The 17,756-nt window shown below is 48.6% G+C and overlaps 2 protein-coding genes across 5 annotated transcripts in view; both read right to left on the reverse strand.

Annotated features, from left to right (window-relative positions):
- The window catches only part of SLC28A1 (solute carrier family 28 member 1), a 73,736-nt gene extending 60,477 nt beyond the window's left edge, over nucleotides 1-13,259 (reverse strand). The window contains 5 exon segments of the mRNA XM_061179888.1: nucleotides 697-808; nucleotides 1,691-1,806; nucleotides 3,428-3,597; nucleotides 4,668-4,756; nucleotides 9,980-13,259. Of these exon segments, the coding sequence (XP_061035871.1) occupies nucleotides 697-792 (96 nt within the window). The 5' untranslated portion in view covers nucleotides 793-808; nucleotides 1,691-1,806; nucleotides 3,428-3,597; nucleotides 4,668-4,756; nucleotides 9,980-13,259.
- A 103-nt stretch (nucleotides 13,260-13,362) lies between these two features.
- The window catches only part of ALPK3 (alpha kinase 3), a 48,662-nt gene continuing 44,268 nt past the window's right edge, over nucleotides 13,363-17,756 (reverse strand). For 3 of the 4 annotated variants that reach the window (XM_061179886.1, XM_061179885.1, XM_061179884.1), the window contains 2 exons: nucleotides 15,630-15,678; nucleotides 13,363-15,022 (listed from right to left, as the gene is read on the reverse strand). In XM_061179886.1, the coding sequence (XP_061035869.1) occupies nucleotides 14,677-15,022; nucleotides 15,630-15,678 (395 nt within the window). In that variant the 3' untranslated portion in view covers nucleotides 13,363-14,676. The remainder of the gene's footprint in view (nucleotides 15,023-15,629; nucleotides 15,679-17,756) is intronic. The other variant, XM_061179887.1, reaches the window with a different exon arrangement.

Genomic DNA, 17,756 nt, shown 5'->3' on the forward strand with positions numbered 1-17,756 from the left:
GGACTGGGCACAGGAAGTAACCAGAGGGAACTTAAATTCCAAAATTTGAGCACCTACTGTGTGCTAGGCTCTGTGCTAGACACATCCTGCCCTCAGGGAACTCATGGTCTGCATGAAGGAGGGATACTTGTGCTTCAGGGGAGTTTGGGAGGGAAGTGGGTCCCTAGTTCTGGGCTCCAAAGTTCTGGGTGGAGGGCCTCAACCTGGCCATTCCAGAGCAAGGATGAGCTTGCCAGCTCCCCAGAGAGTCCCCATCCTCCCCCATCATGAAGGTTCTCCTACTTATCCTTTAATTTCTTTTTTTTTTGGCTGTGCGGCGAGGCATGTGGGATCCTAGTTCCCCAACCAAGGATCGAACCCGCGCCCTCCCCTCAGTGGAAGCACAGAGTCTTAACCACTGGATGGCCAGGGAAGTCCCTTCCTCCTTATCATTTAGATCACAGCTGAAATGTTACTTCCTGGGTGAGCCCTTCCCTGACCTTTCTGACGAGGGCAGGCTATACTGGCACATGATAGGTGTGCACAGATGTTTAATGAGTGATTAAGGGGGCTGCTCTGTGTGGAGGGGGTCAACACACTGGGGGGTCCTAAGTGTTCAAGCAAAGAGGTGAGGAGGAGGTGGGGGTGGGAGGAAGATGATGAACAAAGGCCCCTCCCACCAGGAGGGGCCAAACCAGCGTGGGGGAGGGGACAGACCAGGCTTTCCAACAGCTCAGCCCCCATGTTCTCCAAACCACCGGCCGCTGATGTGAGAGAGCTGGACTCTCTTAGTCTCGGTGTGTCGTCCTCCATGCGCCAGACCTTGCAGCTGAAAGACAAAGTCAGGGCCCAAAGCTGAAAGGGGAGGCCAGGCAGGACCCAGATGAGGGGCTGGGCGAAGGGCAGAGGATGGAAGGGAGGAGGCGGGGAGTGGGGAGCAGTGGCTTGGCATAGCCTCTCCTGTCCCAGAGCTCAACCCTCATTGTGCCAGGGGCCCCAGTGACAGAGGAAGGCCCCCGCTTCCTGCACTCCTGAACCTGTGAGAGGCAAGTCCTTGTAAATCTGGGAGGTCAGGCAGAAACAGGGCAAGGTCTGCCCACTTCATAGAGAAGGAAAGGAAGGAATTATGCATAGCATGTGTATGTATCTGAAAGGCATTTTTCTGAAGACAGGTCTTAGCTTTCATCACTCACCGCAACAGGTTAAAACCATTGCCATTAAGTGATATTTTCATTGTATTACACTCTCCCATCTCTGAAAGATGGAGAGACAATATCCTGAAGACAACATTCCAGTCCCTGGATCCAACTATACCTGAAACCAGTACTATCCCTGGACTTTTCAATTACAGGAGCCAATATAGTCCTTTTTTTTTTTCTTTTTCTTTCTTTCTTTCTTTTTTTTTTTCTTTGCTAAAGCTCAGTTCATAGGCCTAAACTCATCTGTAAATAAGAGCCCTAACGAAGACGCCATCTCTCTTCACTCCTGTCCCCTCTCTTTTTCTTCCCCTTGGGTAGCACCCTACCCTGTCCAAGCGCCAGCCTGGCTAAGCTCACATACCCAGGAGCACACACGCAAGGGCACACATGAGCAGGCCCATGTAGGGAAGTACACACACAGGCAGAGCCTGGGAAAGCCCAGCCACCCATGCACACACGCAAACACAGACACACAGCTGCACGGAGAGGGGCAGGGTCCCCTTCCTACTCACATATTTGTGGTCAACAAGTCCCTCTCAGGGACAGACAGAAGCGCGCGTTTCCATGGGGACGGGCTGGATCCAACCTGCTTTCGCTTTGGCCTGTCTTCTCATCTCAGTGGAAATTCCTGGGCAGAGTCCAGAGTTGGAGTTGGCTGGGCCTCCCACCTGGCTCTGTCCAGCACGGTCTCCAGAGCCCAGGACCACGGCCGGGGCAGGGACCCCAGCCTCTCTCAGGGAAAAGAGGAAACGGGGCAAGTGGGCCCCACTCTAGGCCTGGCCTGCGGAACTCCTGCCTCATAACTGAATCTGCCTTCCTCCTCAATGACGCCTTCCTCTCCACTCTTTCCTGCTCCCAAACAGGCCCACCTCTTCCAGGAAGCTCAGCTTTATTACTCTCACTCTCCCCATATCCCCTCCTGGGGCCTCCTTTTCCACCTGCCATCAGTGCTACTCGGTTTTTTGGATCATGTGTTTTATCGTTCATTTTGCATCTTACACAGTCTCCCTTTTCTCACTGGATCAGTAATTATAACAGCAACCTATTTTCCTGAGCTTGAAGATGAGGAAAGCAGTGTAGTGCCATAAATAGTAAAAGTGTTTCAGGTCTAAGTGGTCTTGAAAACAAAACCAAATCACAGCTTGCCCTTTGGCTCCATTGCTTTTTAACTGACACCTAAGCAACAGCGTGCAAAGTCAATGGACAAAACCTTTAACATTTCAATCCTCAAACTAAACATTAAACTTATCTGACAGGATTGACAACATCTCCTTAATAATTAATCATACACACTCAGGACAAAATCCTTTATGATGCATAAACACTTCCTGGTAACACAGAGGCGGAGTTACCAGCACATGCTGGTTGTTTTGGAAGTTTGGGGACCATGATGGATGAAGGGTGGGGGGTACCCCTTCTCTTTAAAAACATTTTTTTGTCATTCTGATTACCAAAGTATTACACATGCATCAGCAAACATTTAAACATTATAGAAATATACAAAACACAGGAAGTTAAAAATCCCTCTAATCTGAGCCTTCCAGATATGACCACCACTGAGCTTGTGGAATTTTTCTCCAGACATTTTTCATCAGTGAATACTCTTTTAGGTTATTCATTTTACAAAAGAGGCTTATACTACACCAGCTTTTTTGCAATTTGCTCTTTTGGGTGGAGATCCACACTGTGCCCCACTCACTCTGTTGGAGGCTTGTGTGCTGCCTCGATTATAAACTAAACGTTTGTGGCATCATCTGGTTTATCCTGAGCAGAACACCTGCCACCATGGGCAGCCTCCACAGGGATGGGCTTGCAGCTGCCCTGGCAGGGGGCCTCATCAAGCCCCAGTGAAGGGCAGACCGGACTGTACCTGCTCCTCTGCCTCTGCCCACTTCTAACCTCTTCCTCCCCTCCTTCCCCCCTTTCCTGCTCCCTCTCCCCTCCCCTTCCCCCTTCCTCATCAGTCCTCTCCTCTCTCCTCCCCCTCCTCTCTTGGTTTCTCTTGGTGCCCAGAGAGAAGCCAGGAGGCACAACACATCCAGGAGCAGCCAAACTTGTTCCAAGACATTCCCTACACTGCACCTTAGAGCCTTGACATCTTCATGTGCCCTGATCTCTCAAACAAGGATTTAATAGGCTGTGTGTCTTGAAATGAACCCGGAGCTTAGAGCCCAAAGGTCTAGATTCAGTCCTGGCTCTGAAAGTTAACTGGTTTCCTCATCTGTAAAACGGTGGGTAATAGTACCTACCTCATAAATAAATATTGATGGGGATTCAATGAGCGAATGCAGGTGAGGTGTTTGGCAGAGAGGCTGGCACCATCAGGCTGGCAGGTGTCATCGCTGTCACAGGTCCCATCTCAGGGCTGTCTTGACACACTGCTCTCCTCCTCCAGGCCATGAGACCCTGTGTTGCTCCCCTGCTCATGGAAGGGCAGTCAACAGTGATCCTGGCCCCCAGAAACCAAGTGTTCTTTTCAGGTGCAATTTGGCTGAGAGCCACAGGCTGGGCTGTTGGGAGGCTGGGTGGGTTGGGATGAGACCCCAGGGAAAGAACAAGAGCTGGAGGACCTCAGGGGTCCTGGCTGAGCCCCATCCAGCTGTGTGATCTCAGCGTGTCACTTGACTCCCTGTGGCCTGTTTCCTGAGGAGATGATCTCACTGGGGTGGTACAGTGAGGCCTGGAACTGAGCCAGGGCTGGGGTGCTGGGTCCAGAGCAGGGCGAGGCAAGGAATATATATATATCTAATGACACAGACTTGTCACAGTTGCAGCATTTGAACTTGTTGTATAAAAAGGAAATCTGTAAATCTATAACTTGGCAACATTTTACAACGCTGTATATTAAAGATGGCTTTCTCAAGAAATCCAGAACCACACAGCCCTATGGTCAAACACTTGTGATGTTTGTGCCTCTGCTTTTAAAGGTGCTGTGATGGACAGTTGGCATGCCAGGGTTTGAGAAGAGTGGATGGTTTGAAGTGCTTGCCTTTACCTGTGCAAAATCAAGTGGCTGCCTCTGTTCCTATTTTACTGTAAATTTGATAGTGTCTGTTCCTGTTCCATTCTCCAGGGAGCTTCTCTGTAGACTAACACCACCACCCACCAAGTGGTGGAGATGCCGGTATCTGGGTAGTCATGGTTTTCTGTTGGACATTTGAATGTGATAAACAATCCAGCATCACTGGGGAAATACTACATGTGGAATGTGCACGTTTCCAGGGGGCGAACATTGTCAGTCAAGAGGTTTGCAATGATTTCCTTCCTGCCAAAAATAAATATGTGAAACTGCAAACAAACAAACAGAAAGGCCTGCGCGTTGCTATATATATATAGCAACGTGTGTGTGTGTGTGTGTGTGTGTGTGTGTATCGTGTATCTTTCCCCCCTTCCAATCAAAACAAAACAGAAGCACTTAGAAGGATTTATAATGAGAAGGCTGCTCCACCTCTCCCATCCCTGTCCCATTCCTCAGAGGCAACCCCTTACCTGTTTCTGGCTTCAGTTCTCTGGGGTCACTCCTGTTTCAGGGGAATTCTTGGTCTGAGTGGTAGAGAGTCCTTTCTCCTTGCCAGACTCTGATATAATGAAGAGGATATTTTTACAAGGGGTGAGTGAAACACTCAGAACTGTAAGAGGCAGACCTCGTCAGAAGGGACGTTCAACAGTCCCCTTATTTTCTTCTCACAGTTTTGCCTGCTCTCACCTCTTGGCTCTTCATAGATAAGGTCTTTTTCATCACATCTCTTCATGTGTCCAAGCAGTGACTAAAAAGAGAGGCTCCTCCCTGGTCAAGTTCCATGAGCATGAGCTTGTCATTCCTCTTTCCTAAACCTGCTTCTCTCTCTCTTACACCTGGGCGGTTAGCAGAAAGGACATTCAATACAATGGTCCCTTTCTCATTTGGGGCATTGAAAGATGGGATTCCTATAGTCGTAGTAGAAATATGCTAAACTAGAAAGCGTGTACAAATTCTGATGACACAGAGCAAAATACAAAAACTGAAGAAAGGGGACTTCTCTGGTGGCGCAGTGGTTAAGAATCCGCCTGCCAATGCAGGGAACACAGGTTTGAGCCCTGGTCCAGGAAGATCCCACATGCCGCGGAGCAGCTAAGCCCGCGAGCCACAACTACTGAGCCTGCGCTCTAGAGCCCGTGCTCCGCAACAAGAGAAGCCACTGCAATGAGAAGCCTGTGCACCGCAACGAAGAGTAGGCCCTGCTTGCCGCAACTAGAGAAAGCCCGCGCGCAGCAACGAAGACCCAACACAGCCAAAAATAAATAAATAAATAAATTTATTTTTAAAAAAAAAACTGAAGAAATATCTTAGACGTGTATGCCCTCTGCTTGTAACTCTTACACACTTTCCGTAAGAAGGGACCCTCACGAGACTGAGAGCACAGTGCTCTTCTAGCACCTATACAGCAAGTCCAGGTGTTCACAGAGGAAGGAAATACTCCAAACACCCAAAAGGCCAAACTCCCCTGCCCCAGCTTACTGGCCGTGACTATCCCAGCATCTCCTGCTAGAGTCCACCCCTTGACCCTTTCTATTCATTGGGAACAGATGGGCACAAACGGCCATTATCCAGTACAAGATGAAAGAATGGGTCTGGGGGTTCATCTATCTCAGCAACAGTGAAGGGCTGGTAAAGTAAGATGCCTGGTCCCATGCCCATGAGGGCCCACGGCCACCAGGCAGGGGGATTTTCCCCAAACAGCTAAGAGATCACTCTTTCCAAATATTTAACTGGCTGCTACAATGTGAAATGTATTTCCCTTGTCTCTGTTTTCGTTTTACCTTCTATCCCTCCTGCCTTTCCATCTCATATTAGCTTTTTATATAATGAGAGGTTGAGATGCTTCCTTTTTCAGTTTGAAGCAGGTTAAGATGTTCCACAAAGGTAGGTCTTATTAATTCACGTCATCCTGTGAATGACGTGATTCAAGGATGATATCCGTGGCTTTTGTGGGTTTTATACCAAAGGCTATATCCTCCTCTGGGAGGCACAGTATTTCCTGCCAGCCATTGGCAGGGGCTGTGGGAGCTATTAATTTGGATCTCCATTGCCTTGTTGGCCCAGAGCCTGACACGGAGTCACAGTTGATAAGCTGGTTAATTATATAGGCAAAGATAGTTCCTTGATTGTTCCATTTTTTCCCTCTGTCAGGGCAGTGATCTGATGTGGCATCCACTTAGAGCAAAGCCAGCTATTTTTATAAAAGTTTCCGTGAGGAGGGCTGTAGGCCTCCTGGGAGGAGCCGGTCAAATGAATCTACCACAGACCAGTAGTGTCATAGGGGAGGTGCTGACTAATGGGCATCACAAGTTAAATACAATGGTCAGGAAGAACAAAAATGAACACTTCTGAGTGTCACATCTAGACACTGAGACTTTCCAGGTGCAGCTTGCTTCCCTCCACCCAGGTGGGATTCCACCAGTAACATCGTGCCACAGGATGCAAGGCACGGTCTCCTCTCTGACTGGCACCAACTCTCCTTCCTGCATGGGCCTGCCAAGCCCATATCATGCCTCGCTGTGAGACACTGCTTTCCATGCCACTGTGCCTTAGGAGCAAGGTTCCCTCTTCCAAAGGCTGTGTCCCAGTCCCTTCACTTCCATGCCTGTTGGGGCTCGTGGAGAGCCTGACCCAGCCCAGGGGCTAATCACTGACCAGCTTGTGGGTCAGGAGGCAGTACTGACTGTTTCCCATGGGACGAGAGCTGGAAAGATGGTTTTCAGGGGTGGGGTGGAGATGTTGTTAACCACCCCACCTTGAAGGAAGGGAGAAACACCAGGGTCTCCCAGCTTGGAGGAGAAGAGCAGCATGTGAGTGGGCCTGGAGATGGTGACAACAATGGCACCAGCTGATGGGTTGGCATGTGCCAGGAGGTGGCTAAGAGCTTTCCCTGCACTATCTCAGATAACCTTCATGATAACGCCATGAAATAGATACTGGTCACCATTTCCCCCCCAACCTGTCCTCCACCGAGGTGTGTGATGGAGGACCCGGTACCATAAATGGAGCGACTATTGAGAAGTTGAACAGCCTGGGGTAGAACCCCAGGCCACTGAGCCACGCGTTTTTATTTGGGAGATCTGAGCTGGCGTTTGAGGTGTCCACCCCATGTTTCTATCTCACCTGCAGCTTGGCAGGCAGGATGGATTGTGGGCCCACACTTAGACCGAATGGCTGTGAATTGTATTCTCCAGTCAGACTCCATGAAACCAGGGATACTGTGTCTCTGAGCAACTTCCTGAGTAAGACCCAGCACAAATTCTACAGGGGTTGATTTAATGGGCACTCAGCCACATAATCTGAATAATTTGACTCCAACTGCTCCAAGAATATACATTTTGCCCTGTTAGAAAACAAGAGCCCTAATGAAATTTCTCTGCCAGTGACACAGTCTACACAGTAGGACACCTGATGCATCTTAAGCAGATTCCTTAGCCTGAGATGGGGATTCTCGTTCAAGTGATTTACTTCATACATCACGCATGAAGGTCCTTCATCTTCATGCGTGATGTATCCCCTGAGGCTGAGTAGACGATAGCTGCTATCTCTCGCTGCCCTTTGGAAATAATAGGAAAGAGCCATCTCTGAACCACATCAGTTCTGAGGTCTGAGGACAGTGCCTCATGGATTCCAGGACCCCTGGGTGTCAGTAGGCGATGCCTCTATTAAAAAAAGGAACAACAGGCACAAAATGGAGTCACTTGTCCCTAGGACAGCAAACCAAGACTCTACTACAGTTTCAGCCACTCCCAGGAATGCAACCTTTAACCAATCAATCTGGAATTACCTGATGAGCACAGTGAGGTCATCTCATCTGCATGATAGATTTCTCCTTTTCCCCCAAGGGAAGGTGACCTTGCCTGAAATAATCCTTTCTTTCCTTTATGACTTTATGGTCCCACCCTCTTTCTGCCTTTAAAAACCTTCCACTTTGTACACCTCCTCAGAGCTCCTTTCTATTGATGCTTGCCAGATGCGATGCTGCCCAATTCATGAATAAGACCAATTAGATCTTTAAATTTACTCAGCTGAATTTTCTTAACACTCCTACCTAGAGCTAGCTCCAATCATAGCTCCAATCACTCACGTGCATCTCAGTTCCAAGGGCTTAAGCAACAAGCCCAAGCTCACATGGATAGTAGAGGCGGATTTGAACTGAGGTCTGTCTGACTGTTCTCAGCTCAAACAACCTTCTGATAATTTGGCTTCCCTTGAAGTTCTCCTTTCAGAAGAAGGGAAGAATTCCCTTGTCAGGTAAAGTGTCCAGTCTTCTGGATGGTTACATGTCTCATAAAAAATTAGCAAGGTGGGTTTTTAGTGTGAAAATTCCACTTCCTTGTAAGTTTAATGAATGAAACGCTCCCTGAGTGTGATCAGCTCAGGGGTACTGACAACATCAAGGTACAAAACTGAGACCCAGACCCTGTCCCACACAACACTGTTGGTCTGCCAGTAACCAGAATCCACAGTCAACATAACCCAGGGGATGAGAGGCAGAATCAAATCAGGAAAAAGAAGAGTTACTCCCAGAAGAAACTGTATGAGCTAGCTAATATACATTGCCAAAAAATATAGAGGAAATTTATGGAAACTTTTTAAGGCTGTTTGACCAAGATAGCAGAACAGAATTTTGATTCAGGTTTTGTTTATTGATATGTTCTCACTCACCAGAGATTCTATAGAAGCTCATACAGCCAGATACAGTTCTTACCATTTGGGCAGGGGGAGGGGGGCTATAGATGGGGGTGGATAATACAAATCTGGACTAAATACTGACCCATGCTAAATTATAAGAAAAGACCAAAATTCCAAGAAAGGCAGGAACTCACAGATTTCAGGAAACAAGAATGCTTTATTGGGTCCCTGACATGCATCCAGCCCATCTGCCCTCTGTCCTCTGACATGACCCAGAAGATGGTCTCACTCCCTGCCATGAGAAATTGGCGAGGCTCTGCTGGCTTTCCTCTCTAGGCCTGGAATTCTGGTTGGAAGAGCTCCTATGAAATGAACTTCCTGATCTCAGCAGCAGAGATAGACAGAAGGAACACAGTAGAGGAGTCATCATAATGGACATGGGCGTGGAAACCAGACCCCTAGCTGTGGTTAATTAATCATTGGGGCACAGGAATGAAAAAGACCAGACAGTGCCTAAGATACCAGCTAGTTACTACTGTAACCAAAGGTTTCTGATTGGGCAAAGAGGTCTGTCTCAGCTGCCAAGGTAGAGTCAAAATCTCCCACTTAATTTCCAGACTTTCAATGGAGAGGAAGTCAAATATCTTTGAAGAAAAACCTTATTTTAACACTTAGATGCATATTGTTAACCTTCCTTGCAGCCTTCCCCAAAGGGATCTGTGTTCACTTATCTGGGAACCGAAAGGAAAGGAAAGTACTCAGACTTGGGGAGAGGGGTTTTGTAGGACACTGGCTCCAAGCCAAGTCCAATTTCTGGGTACAATAGAAGAGCATGTGGTCTGCCAATCCATAGAGATGTTTAATAGACTAAATTTTGCGCCATAGTAGACCCAGTGGAATCTCAAAGCCAATGAAAGGTTATTTTGAGTGTACAGTTGAAATGGATATATTCTGAAACACGCATAACCCCCACAATGGCTCTGATTAGCGGGGTAAGAATGACTATAATAGGATAGGAGAAGCACAAGCCATCAGAATTCCCCCTCCCGACCGAAATGGTAAATCAAAAGTGATTCCGTATTTGTGAGGGAATTGTAGAAATTAGTGTTACTATCAGATTTGAGAGTGAAGTCATAGTGATTCTTACCACAGCTCAGCCTGGCCAGTGCAAAACACCAGGAGGTCTTTGGATTGTTGTAAACTTTAAAACATGATGACTCCAATTGCAGGTGCTGTTCCAGAAATGGTCTTCTTGCTAAAGCAAATTCATCCAGCTCCTGGCATTTGGTATGAACCCTTTGATCTAGTGAATTCATTTTTTTCCTCGATTTTGATGAGCAAAGAACATCAGAAGCAATTCGTCTTCAGCTGGCAGGGCAGCAGTACTCCACTGCTGTCCTGCTGAATGATATATATTATCTTAGCTGTCCAGCTCTGTGCCACAGACTGCCTCACAGGGACCTTGACCTCAGCAATGCAATGTTCCAGCATGCTGATGGCATCATGCTGATAGGGTCTGGAGATCAACAGTTTCCCTAGATGCTTTGGTAAGAAATATATATGTGAGTCAAGAGGTGGGAGATAAAGCATGTGAAAATGCAAATGTCTGTTCCTTTGATAAAGTTCCTGGGGATCAAGGGGTCTATTGAGGTCAGAATAGATCCTCCATTAATGTAGGACAAATTCCTACATTTTGAATTCCTTACCTCTAAGGCCCAATTCCAGGCAAAATTGTCAGTTTGGGCCACCTTGCTCCAACCCATTTACTGACTGACCCAGAAGACTGCCAGCTTTGGGCAGGGCGCAGAGCAAGTGAAGGCTCTCCAGCAGGAAAAGCCTTTAGCACAAATGATTCTGCCACCAGGCCACATGACCTGGCAGAGCCAGTGGTGCTTGAGGGATCTGTCTGTGGCATATTGGGGAGCCACATGGAGATTGTGACAAGTCTTGATTTTAAAAATATGGCAGGAGAACCCACAGTTTAGAATCAAGTGATACGCTGGCCAACAAGTAACTATTATCCTTTTGACACACAGCCCTCTGACTTGCCACTGGGCTCTGGGGAGTCTAACTGCTTGGCTACAGCCTACCAGGTGGCCATGTTGACCCTTATGAACAGGGGTTGTCGGATCCACCCAGCCAAAATCAGGCATGGCCACCAGCATTAGGTGAATGCTCCAGGATAGGGTTCTGGAGGCACAGGCAAGCTGTGTGTGGGCGTCACTCACTCTCCCATAACGCCTCCTCCTGTCCTACGGCTGAGCTCGCCTCAATCTACACTTATGCTGTGGCTTTAACAGGGCAGGAACTTACCTTGACCATTATGGGCCCTTCTTCTGGATTTGGATTTGCTTTCCTTACCCATCATGCCTCTCCCATCAAAATCCATGGAATTATCAACTGTTGTAAACAGCATTTTGGTATCCCCACATATTGCATTCAACCAGGGAATACACTTTATAGCAAAGTAATGGGTTGATGCCTATGGCCTTTGCTCATCTTGTCAGGATCCCCACAGTCTAGAAGCAGCTAGCTTGATAATATGGTGAAATGGTTTGTTGAAAACTCAGCTACGGCACCAGCTGAAAACAATACCTTGCAAGGTTGGGTAAGGCCTGCAAGATGTAGCATAAGCTCCAAACCGGCGACCAATTCATGGTGCTATTTCTCCTACAGGCTAGGAAGCAGGGTGAAGAGGGGCATGTTATCACTACATCTCAATGCGTTTCTCATATCTGAGGTTTAGGACCAGACTGGTGTAGAGGTTTTAGTTCCCAAGAAAACATATCTTCAAAAATTCATAGTAATGATTCAAGTGAATTAGAAGCCTAGGCACCTGGCCATCTCAGGTTGCTTGTATCTCTGAGCCACACATAGCTAGGATAGGAGTATATCTAGGATACAAGTAAATATAGTGACACGTAGGAGTAGCTAGGATGATTAACTCTATCAAGGGAAAATATGATTGCGGCTACTTAAAAGGGGGCAGGGTACAGATGGACGTGGGGGTTTCCTAAAGTGCTTCCTGGTACTGCCATGTCCAGTGGCTAATGTCTGCCACACAGGCAGGACTGCTTAGGAACTGGACTTTGGAACTGAAGATTTGGGTCACTCCAAAGGGCAAAAAAATCCCTAGTCATAAATACTAGTTCTCATAACCAGTTATAGAAATGGACCGTAGCCTTTACTCATACTTCCCTTTTTGTTGGGTTATATAATTTCCACAGGTTGCAGAATTTCAAAAGGAGATTGTGATAAAAGAGGGAAGAGTATCATTAGTGACACTGGACTTTGGAGAATGGTAGCCTTGGTCATTATCCCTGGACTTAGTCATTGACTATGACCTTGAATGGTCTCCTCATGCAGAAAGCGATTTGCTTTTGGTTGTGAGAGAGTTGTAGTGCATCAGATGGGAAGAAACGTGTGTGTGTGTGTATGTGTCAGGGTATCTTCTGTGGTTGCCTGCCAAGCCCTTTCTACCATTCCACCCTCCACCATTCTTCTGGTAAGAATCCCCATCCTTTGGAAAACGACCTCTCTCCCAGTCCACGATGCCCTGAGCTCCAGGACAGGAATTTGAACCTTGAGTGGAGGGAGACCCACTGGAGCCAACGGCAGCAGCTCCTGGGAGGCAAGCTCTGGAGCTACCCTGGCTCCTGCCCTTCTAAAGACCAACTGTTCAGCTATTCCTTTGGTTCTGTGAACTACCCCCAACACCCTTCCCATGAAGGTCCAAGTCCATTTCTGTTGCTCAAAACGCAAGAAACCTAATGGAAAGTGCCTCTTTTGAGACCACCTCATGCATCTTTGCCTCCCAACGGTGGTCAGCTCAGGGTCTGGCATAAAGTAAGTCTGCTCAGTATGTCTGCCGAATGAATGGATGAATGAATAAATAAATCAACAATATTCCAGCTCTCAGTTCACCAAGGCAATCTGGATATGCAGGCTGGGAGAGTTGGGAGCAAGAGGAAAAAGTGGGCAGAGTCACCTGAGCACAAGAGGAGGTAGAGAAGTCAGAAATGTCAAATGGAGGGGGGTAAAGATCAGGCAAGGAAAGGCCTGGGTGATGGGGTGGGGCTGGGAATGAGAAGCCTCTGCAGCTTGGGAGGCAAGAAACAGTCAGTGAGTAGCTGAGAGGCAGGAGCTGGTCGTCCCCCGGGCTGGTCTTGTCCCAGTGGAGGCAGCCAAAGACACTGGGCGTTTCCCCAGAGCCCCAGCTCTGCTCTTCCTTCCTGGGTTCCTTCCTTTGCATTCCTCTTCCAAATGAATGAGCAATTCCAAAGGCCTAAGAGCCCTCGTAAGGGGCACAAGCCATCATTCCATTAGTACAAGAAGCACAGACTGTCTAGCTGTGGCCACGGAAGGCTGAGGCTGAATGCCTCAGTATCCAAAACATGGATCTAGGATCCAAAACATGGATTCATTTTTCCAGTGGGTCCAGGGACTGTAGGACGCCTTCAGAGAACTGCCTGGGGAGATGGGACCCTGACCCCATATACCTACAACCACACCAGATAAGGGCGAGCAAGATACACAGTTGCTGCCTTTATTGCATTCCAAGGGGAGCAGGCTAGCTCCAGACCCACCCCATCCCAGGCCTCAAGGAAAGGTTCTCAGGAAGGGCCCAGGGTGCTGGGCCGAGCACAGCAATTCCTTGGGAACCTATATTGAGGCCCAGAGCTGGAGTTCCAGGGTCAAGAGCTAATGGTTAGGGGCAGGGGTCCTAATTCCCAGGCACAGAGACACTCCTCCACCCTGCACATGGGTGGATTGCATTCTTCCTACACCTCCCAGGTGCATACCCTCTGGAGAAGAGTCCCAGCCCTCTATCCCTGGTCAAGAGGGGATGTGAAATTCACTGTGACCCCACCTCCTTTCAGTACGGAGCACAAGGTCCCACAAAGTCAACACCTTCCCTCTGGCCACAGCTGCTGATGCAACCCTCATGCCAGCTCTCACCTCACGGGCAGAGGGCCTGGGAGAAGTAGGGGAGGAGTGTCCTGGGGTGGGCTGAGAGACAGAGGGTCTGCTCCTCACCTAGGTATGGTGGGTAGGGTGAGGATCAGGCTAGGGAAGCCCTCGGGCAGGGGAACAAACAGAACTCAGTGAAAGGCAGGCAACAGGCTGCAATTGGGCTCAAAGCCAGGGATGGGGGACAGGGTGCAAGGGAGCATGGGAAGCAGGTGACTGAGTGCCTGAGTGATGGGGGAAGGAAGAGCATGAACACACATCACCAAAGATCACTGCACAAGGATATGACAGTTTCTGGAAGGCCCCTGAGCCCCATTCGGGCTCAGGGACAGGTTAGTTGCAAGATAAGCTGGGATGAATGAGGCAAAATTACTCGAAGGAAAAGACACCCTGAGAGTCACCAGGCCGGACACCGCAGAGGAAGTCTGGAGCCCTGAGGACAGGGAGGGATCAGGGCCAAGTGAAGGGGAAAGGGCAGGTGCTGGCCTGTGTGCCCCCAGAGTACAACATTCACGGCAGGGCCTGGGGCAAGGGGTTGGTTGCAGAACTCATGCAGAGGACTCAGGGAGCCTCCAGCAGTGGCCAGTGTAAACTTCAAGGAGGGCTAGGCTGCCAGGCCCTGGGAGGTAGGCCCTGGGAGCCGCGGTGACAATGGCACCAGGAGAGGGCACCAGGAGAGTCCACCGGGCAGGGTGTCATGCACCAAGCATCTGATGAGGAGCTGAGTGAGGAGAGGCTGCGGGCAGAGGCCCCGAGTGGTGCCTCCTCAGTGCACCTGCTCCAGTTAGTCCTGTACTGGGAACGTCTCCATCGGTTCGAGCTGCTTCCTTGTTGGTCTGCTGCTGGGTGGAGGCCCCCAGCCTCCTGTGGGGGCTACCGCATGCCCTGGGCCTTGGAGTCTCCATCTTGGATGGGATGCTGTCCCAGTAACTGGGTGGCGACTGCCTCTGAGGCCTGAGGGGTGGCCTTGGAGCTTGGGGCACTCTTCCGGGTGCCCTGGGGACTGGGGGGGCCTTTCCTCTGGGGCTGAGGACTCAGCTGGGGGCCCCTCCTGCCAGCAGATGGACTCTTGGAGCCTTTGGCCTTGGCTTGGGGGTGGGCAGCCTCAGGGCCCTTGAGAGGTTTTAGCCCCAGCATCTCACAGAAGGTGTTGCACTGGTGGGAAGAGGCAAACTGGTCCAGCAGGGCAGGGAAACAGCTCTCCTTGAGGCCTTGGTATCTGCAGCCAAATAGTAAGAGCTGAGTAGGAGTCCCACCCAGAGAGAGAGTCCTTGGGGGACAGACTGTGGGGTGGCCACAGCCAGGGTGTTGTGCCCAAGGTACACCCTACCTTACCTCGGGGTGCTGGGGAGTCCACCTGGGGCCACCTCAGATGGCAGCATCCAAAACCTCAGTTCTAAACTGAGGTCTCATTATACCCTGGCCTGTGGAATTCATCAGGTGGGACATCACTCGGTGTGAGGATGATCTGCCTTATTAACATAAATTAGAGCAGACTCCAGCTCACCACTCTACTCACAGGGCCCTGCTTATCTGCATCCTGATGAGCTTTCACAAGTGAGAAGGAAGAGGAGCAGGTACACTGAGAGCCCAGGACCGTAGGTGGTCCTGTGCATGGGCGTCAAGAGCTACTGGTCCAGATCTGGGGTCAGGGGCACAGCAGGTGGGGATCAGTGGCCCCTGAGACATTACTACATGGCCACGGGTGCAAGTGCGACTCTTTGGTCACAGGTCTAGCACCTCAGGGATGGAGAACCAGAAGAACTTTGACATTTTACACCCTGAGCAGACTCTCAGAGGGCATTCTGTCCCCAAGAAGCACTCACCCTCGCAGTTTGGTAGCAATCTGCACATCAGTCATTTTCCAGTTAACCCCTGAAAAGAGAGAGAGTGGGGAGTTGATGGCATTCTGGACTGGTTCTAGGGCCCCCATGTCTCCAAGATGGATATCACTTTAGATGGGAACTTGCCAGATTGCAGGGCACATCTTCAGGTACCCTCTCATTGGGCATCACCCTGGCCTGTCTCATGGGCAGTGTGGGTATCTTTGTATTATTAGTAGTAATAATATTCCCATTTTCACAGGTGAGGAGATAGGCTCAAAGTTAAGTGACTGCAGCAAAGTCACATTTATTCATTCATTTAATAATTGAACACTGTCTGTGTGCAATGACCACCGTGAATCAAAGTTCAGTCTTTCTTACTCCTAGATCCAAAAGTCTTCCAGCTGTGCAATCCTGCCTCCACTGGATGAGATTAGGTCACAAACTGAGCTGGCCTCCGGCTTTGAGCTAAAACTTTCTCCTTCCTCATAACAGATTAGCCCATCTGGGCAAGAGGGAGAAGGTGGAAATGTGAAGGTATTTCAGGGCTGGGCCAGCAGAAACGTTAACACTGGATAAGACTGGCTTCCACCTACTCATAAAGGCAGGAAGCAAGCACTTCAAGAAGCTCAGATGGGCTCCTAGGTTAAGACAGCCTTGAAGAACAGATCCAGGCAAGTGGTGACAAAGGAGACATTTCCCACCCTGGCCAGGCCACCCCAGCATCTTAGCATTCATGCGTCAGGCCTGTGACTCTCCTTCCCTGTTTGTACACTGTCCGGTTGCCTTCCTCCAGGAACCTACCTCTCACTAACAGGCCTGAGTACCCGTGGATAATAGAGTGGCACAAATGTGGGCTTGAGAACCAGGCACACCTGGATTTACATTTCAGCTCTGTCACTTTGGAGCTGTGTGTGCTTGGCCAGTCACTTACTATCTCTAATCCTCGACAGTAAAAGTAGGGATAATGCTGCCCATCTTGAAGGGGAATTGAGAAGATCACAGTAGGTGTAGGACTACAACTTAGTGTCTGAAACACAGTAGTTATGCAATAAATATTAATTTCTTTGTCATTTCTCTTTCAGCATTTATCACATTCCATTTTGCATTATAATAATGATGATCCCTTACACTTGCACAGAATTTTGGTTTGCAGAGGGCTTTCATGAATACAGTCTCATTTAATCTTCTTAACAAGTCTGAGAGATAGGCAGGGAAGATATGATTATTCTTAGAGAGGGAAAGGAAACGGAAGCTCAGAGAGATTAAATGATCTAACCTGTCTGAGCTTGTTTTCTTCTCTGTAAAACAGAGACCCAGCTAGTAAATGATGAGACCTAGGCTTGAATGTCTTTGACTCTCAAGTCTTTCTACTATATTATGTTATCATCTCATTGTAGAAATTGGTATACTTATCATAGCTTCTTGAGGACAATGGCTATTCCTAATTCACCTTTTTATCTTCCCAATATTTAGTAATGTTGGAAGGAAGGAAGGAAGGAAGGAAGGAGGGAAGGAAGGAAGGAAGGAAGGAAGGAAAGAAAAATTTATGAGTTAACAAATAGAGTGAATGATAATGGTTTAATGTGTTACTAGCCCCCCTCCCTTCAATATATAGAGTTGTATATACAATATTTATTGTATTAATATTTATTCTTTAACCCCAGTGCAAAGCACATTCAAGCCAGTTTTCTATCTCTGGCCCTTGGTTTTCTCACTTATTTACATCAGGGATAAAATGTAATAGTGTGTGATATTCCCAGCATTCCAGTCCTCTCACTGTAGAGAGAATTTTTTCTTTTCCTCTCCCCTGCCCTGTCTGGTTACAGAGAGTAGGCCTGGAGAGGCGTGGTCAAAGAAGGAAGGAGAATTCATGCTTGCTGGCCTTCCTTTGTTGGGGAGAATCTGAGTAATGAGAGAAATAGAAATAAACTAAAAAGAAGCAAGAGAGACTAAGTTTGTTTACATAATAAAAAGCTACCAAAGACAGAGGGGGGAGCGGGGAAGGAGGAGACTGCAAAGCTATGTGTGCGGGGATGGAAGAGAGAGTTTAGGAAGTTGGAGAGTAAGAAAGTTCAGAGCAGAGCTGCAGGGAAGAAGGAAAGGGAGATTTTGAAAACGCGGTTGTGG

Source organism: Eubalaena glacialis, chromosome 2 (genome assembly GCF_028564815.1).
Source record: "Eubalaena glacialis isolate mEubGla1 chromosome 2, mEubGla1.1.hap2.+ XY, whole genome shotgun sequence".
Classification (NCBI taxonomy): domain Eukaryota; kingdom Metazoa; phylum Chordata; class Mammalia; order Artiodactyla; family Balaenidae; genus Eubalaena; species Eubalaena glacialis.